General features: G+C 44.9%; 1 protein-coding gene across 1 annotated transcript in view; it reads left to right on the top strand.

The window, feature by feature from the left end:
* The window catches only part of LOC115065353, a 34,627-nt gene extending 29,568 nt beyond the window's left edge, over window positions 1-5,059 (top strand). The window contains exons 11-12 of the mRNA XM_029545791.1: window positions 1,387-1,479; window positions 2,574-5,059. Of these exons, the coding sequence (XP_029401651.1) occupies window positions 1,387-1,479; window positions 2,574-3,952 (1,472 nt within the window). The 3' untranslated portion in view covers window positions 3,953-5,059. The remainder of the gene's footprint in view (window positions 1-1,386; window positions 1,480-2,573) is intronic.
* Window positions 5,060-6,077: the final 1,018 nt, after the last annotated feature.

Here is a 6,077-nt window from a genome sequence, read left to right on the forward strand (position 1 = left end):
CCTCCTTCCCTCCTTCCCTCCTCCCCTCCTTCCTTCCCTCCTTCCCTCCTTCCCTCCTTCCCTCCTCCCCTCCTTCCGTCCCTCCCTCCCTCCCACAGTTCTTAGGCTCCCATGGCTAGTTGTTCGTTCTTTATTTTTCAGGCTAACATCAGCTTCTGACCACGATGGTCTCCCTCACTTGACTTGTTTCCTTCAGTGGTCCTGTGGGAGAAATTCAAGGCCTTTTCCATAGCTGGTTGAGGTCGCCCTCTCTCCATATTTAGCACATTTCTTATCTGAGGGTGGACGACACTAAGGTAGACTCAGTAGCATGCCTTCTGTACATGATGCTGCAATAACTGCACAGGGTTCTCTTCAGAACACTCAGGGGGACTTCCCGTGTGTGTGTGTGTGTGTGTGTGTGTGTGTGTGTGTGTGTGTGTCCTATGAGAAGCAAACTTTTGTGAACTGGATAGTCTGACTGACTTACTCCCCTGGTTGAGGAAAAGGGCTCCAGTTGATAGCTGGTCTAACTCCTCTCAGGGCAGTACCAGCTGCTCTAAATGTCCCCAGGGCACGGTGAGGACACCAGAGCTCTTTGCTCTGTCCCCTGAAGGTGCAGGACAAACCAGCTCGGGTTCAAACTTTCTAACTGACTTTGCTCTCATGGGCTTTGGTGAATTCTGGGTGACTCCGCAGTCACGGGCTCCTGGGGAACAGAAGGGGGGCACTTCTCTGTGGCCTGGCAGATGCTTTGACTGGTACAGGCCAGATCTGCCCACTGGGAGAGCTGACTAAAAGATTCCCTTCTGGGCTGTGTCCCCTGGGGGTGTTCCAAGAAAAGGCTTCTCTCCAGTCATCTCTTCTTACCCGATTTTAGTGGTGTAAGGTGATCTGGTAATACCAAGAATAGAGTAGCAGAGGCTGGATCTGAATCTAAGAAACCAGAAGATTTTTATCATTAAAAAAGAAAAATAACTCTTACTGTTATCGCTTTGTTGCTATTTTGTTTGTAATAAATTCTTATCCATTGTTTTCTCCTGAGCTCCTGCTTTCCTCTGCTTCCTGTTATGGGGTTCTGTGGGGGACCTCGGGGGAGGGAGAGTTCAGAGCACACTGCTTCCCAGCCACCAATCTTGCCAACTCCTGCAGTGTCCGGTGGAGGAGGTTTAGATTTTTGTTGACTCAATGCATTTTTAAAATTTTCACTTTTTTTTTTTGTCTTGTTCCAGGTGGTTAGGCAGAATCATGTTTTTATTCTGTATGCATTTCTTTTATTTTAATGTCCTCACCATTGGTTATAAATGCCATGTTCTCATAGAGTGTTCATGTTGGTCCTATCACTGAGAGTCGGAAGCCAGTATGTTATAAGTAAGGTACAACTTGTGCAATATTTCCTATTAATAGATCAGTGTGATGCCAAACCTGAGTTGATCCTGAAGTTGGAGCAAGGAACTGGGCCATGGAAGGAAGACGATGCCCCAGACCAGAGCCTCGGAGGTCAGTGAGTGTGCTCTGGGCCCCGGCCCACAGTGAGTAGTCCAGGCTAGTGAGTGCTCATCAGATGGTGGGTGTGTGACGTTCTTTTTTATTCAGTTTTGCCATCTCCGATCTTGAGACTAACGTCTTAATCAGATGCTTGATGGATCACGTCCAAGGGAGGCTCTCATTGTCCTTCCCTGTTTATGCTGTGTACTTCCACAGGCTGGGCAAGCTCTGCTCACTCTTCTTAAACATTTCATTAGGTAATTATTCTAAATCTCGTCCTTTTCCCTTCTGTTTTGACGTGACCCTTCACTTGAAGCACTTGTTCACGGGGTTACTAATGCACTCATCACTTTTATTTGAGTTCTCAGAGACTATGGTCTGCTCTATGCGACCAATCGTGGTGATGCACAAATTTGCCTTGTGTAGAGAGTGTAATGACCACAAAAATGGGTTCTCTTAGCTGGATAAATGAATGAAAGGCCAAAGAGTTTTGAGGAGATTGTTTTAAAATTAATTTCAGATTAATTCTGAGACTTACAAATTTGGTACATAATTCATAGGTTGATAGGAGTTCTAGCCTTCAGAGTGGCTGGAATTTTATTAGCAGTTCCAAAGTAACAATTTCTAAGTCATTATTGAAAAGATTGGTTTCAGGCGCTCGCCTGCGGAATTCTAACATGAAAAGAGATGGCCAAGATCAAACCATTATACCAAGATACCAGAAATTCAGGGAGCACCTGTAAAGACTCCCAAGTAGGGTAGACCAAGGTTTGGCGTGACATCCAGGAGATCTCAGGCATGTAGGCCAATAAACAGGGCCCTGTTGAAAGGCTCCTATTTGATGAGGAAATGGTAATATCTAGATGGCCTTCAACATTTTTCATTGTTGAAAAATGGCTTTCTTTCATTGACTTGCTCTAAGTCAGCAGATCTGTGCAGCATTTGCTATGAAAGTCTAACCCAGCAAGTGCTCTTGACCTGAGCCGTCCCCAGCCCCTGCTTTATAACATTGCATCGTTAGTGAGGTATTTGCTCCCTTTTGTATTAGGATTCTGTCAGAATGGCTTCTGTATTGCTCATGTGGGACCACGTTTATTTCCTTTCAGCTCTGCAACCTGTGAAGAGTCTGAAGGAAACCAGAAGGGACCCTGGAAAGAGACATTTGAGCCACCTGGTACTCACCGGCAGAGCATCAGCCAAGGAGAGGGGCGGATTTGGGGAAATACTGAACATGAATTCAAACCATGTTTTGCACCTGGCTCTTAAGAATAGGAGCTCTTCTAGAATGAGATCTGAGATGCTTGATACATGGGGAAACGTGTATCTCCCTGGTGGGCCCATCGAGATGCAGGCTACAGAGGAACTTGATCATCTTAATTCAGCTAAGATGCCGTGCAGACCTCCTGCGCCTCTTAGTCTGGATCTCGGTGTTGAAAGTGGACCGCAGCACGTTCAGTGCGCTCAACATGGTGAAGCCTTCGATGTGCACGCTGTATGGACGCATACAGTGTTTCCTTTGGGAGACAGCTCGACGAACGCCTTTGATAAGTCGGCTCTTACTGTCCAAAAGGGGACTAACATAAAGGAAGAAGCTTTTGATTGTAACATGTGTGAGAAGCCGTTCCCTGATAAGTGTAACCACGCCCAGCACTTAAAACCACACCTAGAAAACCAGTGCAGTAAGTGTGCTGATGGTGAGCCAGCACTCCGCACGGAAGCAGGCCTTCGGCACACTCTGCACACGTGGGGAAAACAACGTGGGTGTAACGACAACAAGAAGTGTATGCGTCAGATGCCGAAACCGAAACCGAGGGCGAATCAGAGTGTCCTCTCAAGTAAAGAGAGTAATTGTGTGAAAACATTTTGCCCAGACTCAACTTTGAGTGTGCACACAGGTGAAAAGCCCCAAGAGCCCAGCACATCTGTAAAAATCAACAGCCAGCCTCGTAGACGTCACAGACGTGGGAGGACCTACCAGTGTAAAGTATGTGGGAAAGCCTTTAAACACACACAAAATCTCTATTTACACCACAGAACTCACACTGGGGAGAAGCCCTATGAGTGTAAAGAGTGTAAAAAACTATTCAGTGTAAAGTCAAATCTCAGTGTACATCAGAAAACCCACACGGGCGAAAAACCCTATGAGTGTAACATATGTGGAAATGCCTTTAAAAGGAGGTGTGACCTAACTATCCACCAGAGAGTCCACACAGGCGAGAAGCCCTACGAATGTAAAGAGTGCAGGAAAACTTTCAGTATAAAGTCAGGGCTCATTGTGCATCAGAGAATTCACACGGGCGAGAAGCCGTATGAGTGCAGTGTCTGTGGGAAACGTTTTAACCAGAAGTCAAATCTCTCCACACATGAGAGAATTCACACAGGTGAGAAACCCTATGAATGCAAAGAATGCAGCAGATCATTTAGTGTCAAGTCATATCTCACTATCCATCAGAAAACTCACTTGGGTGAGAAACCTCACTCGTGAAATCTGGGGAAGCCTCCTGTGAGCAGACATCCTAGCGCAGACACAGGTCAGAAATGGCCTTTGAGCACACAGAGAAGGAGAAAAAGCGTAAGCCATTTATCCTCTCCCCATGTGCTGCCGAGAGGTGAGAGGTGATGATCCCTGGGCACATAAAGGTAGCAGAGACTCTGAGTCTAAAGTCAGGTCTCATCGATAATTAGCTCAAAACCGGAGAAACCTACCAGTGTAGGATGTGCTCAGAAGACCTCTGCCACGTCAGATGTCAGATGCTAGCTATTGGAGAAACGCTTCAGGTGAGAGACCCTCTGAGGCCTGGAGCAGTCAGTCTTCAGTAAGGCTGGAGAATCCGTGCTGATAGGAACCCTGAGTGGAGCTGTGTGGAAAGCCCTTTCGTCAGAAGCCCCATCTCCAAGAAGCTTTTGGCTTCCCACAGGTGAGAAGCCCTGTGACTATAAAGAATGCAGCAAAGCATGTCAGACATTTGTCCCCTTGCCATGTTTGTCACCAGAGGTCCCTGTCAGTGTAATCTACAGAATGGTCACCTGCTACTCGCCAACCCTAGATACACATCAGAGAAGTCTCACACTGAGAGGCCTTATGAATGTAAGGACTGGGAAACATTTCCAACAGATGTGTAGCAGGGGCCTCAAGTAGAAAAGCTCTGCGGGTGGAAAGGGGAGGGAGTCCCAACAGTGACTCCCTGCGTGTCACACACACAGCTGAGAAGTGTGTGGTGAATGCAGTGTATGCAGAGAAACCTAGATGCCAGACCTCAGCAGTCCGTAGGTGAGGAGCCCTTCAGCTGTAAGGCATCCTTTACTGCATACCAAAGAAGGCACATGGGATAAGCCATAGAAACTTAATGTGTGTGCAAAAACTTGGTTCTGTAAGACAAAGACATCTGCCTCCACTAGAGACACACACAAACACAAAACCCCGTGAATATAAAAACTGAACAAAAAAAGAACAAAAACCCTGTGAATTTAAAGAATGTAGAAAATATTTCATATTTTTGTGATACGTGCAAGAACTCACATAGGTAACTATGCACACATAAGTATAACATAAACAGAAATGTGTGCACCAGAAAACCCTCTCTCCTGAGAAACCGCAGAGTGTGATATATATATATATATATATATATATATATATATATATATATATATATAATAGATCACATTTTTACCCAGTGGGAACACTTTGGAAAGCTCACAGGCTGGAAGTGCCTGGATGTAATGTATAGAGACAACCCTTTTATAGGAAGTTGACTCCACATTGGAGAATTCAGAAGAGAGGGGATGCTGTTGACAGGTGGGAAGGCATATCTAGAATAGTTATCGATATGGAAAAATGTCATTGTGAGAGGTCCTATATGCACAGGTCTCCTGTGCTAAGATTTGTTTTGCTTTTTCCCGGGGCCTGGCAGCCTGTATGTGTAGTGTTATGGAGAGAACATGTCCTGAATCTTATGGGAGTGCTAACATTTGTAATGAGACATTTCTTTCCGGCCTCAACCCTGAATGCTTGCAGTACATTATCCCTGAATCTGTCCTCATGGCCTGAAAGGCAGGTGAGTTTATCTTTGATAAGAGGGCATAGCGGAGGCTTCGTATGTGTTTATAAATCTTTTGTTTATATGAGTGGTATAACATTCTATATGAGCTTTTTGCAACATAGTGCAAAATCCTTGTAACCCATTTTGAAAGCATTTCAGACAGAGAATCTTTCATATTAGAAAGGTCACTCAGGAGAGGACCCTTCTTATCACCTGTGTATTTTCAAGCCATGTGGATGAAAAGAACCATGACATTTCAATAAATTCTAAATGCCTTACCTGGCACCAGCATTACATTAAAAAGATAGTAAAGTTCTTTTCATGTGTGGAATATATGTATATACATAAAACATTAAAATTCATATGTATTGGAAATTATTCATTAAAATGGCATTGTCACTTTCTAAGAAGTGTTAAGAGTGCTAAAATTATGTTTGAGCTGGGTGTAGTGGCATGTGTCTTTAATTCCAGCACCTAGGAGGCAGAGGCAGATATCTGAGTTTTGAGTCCAGCCTGGTCTTCATAAAGAGTTCTAGGCCAACAGAACTACATAATGAGACACACACACAC

The sequence above is a fragment of the Mus pahari genome, chromosome 14 (genome assembly GCF_900095145.1).
Source record: "Mus pahari chromosome 14, PAHARI_EIJ_v1.1, whole genome shotgun sequence".
Taxonomy (NCBI): domain Eukaryota; kingdom Metazoa; phylum Chordata; class Mammalia; order Rodentia; family Muridae; genus Mus; species Mus pahari.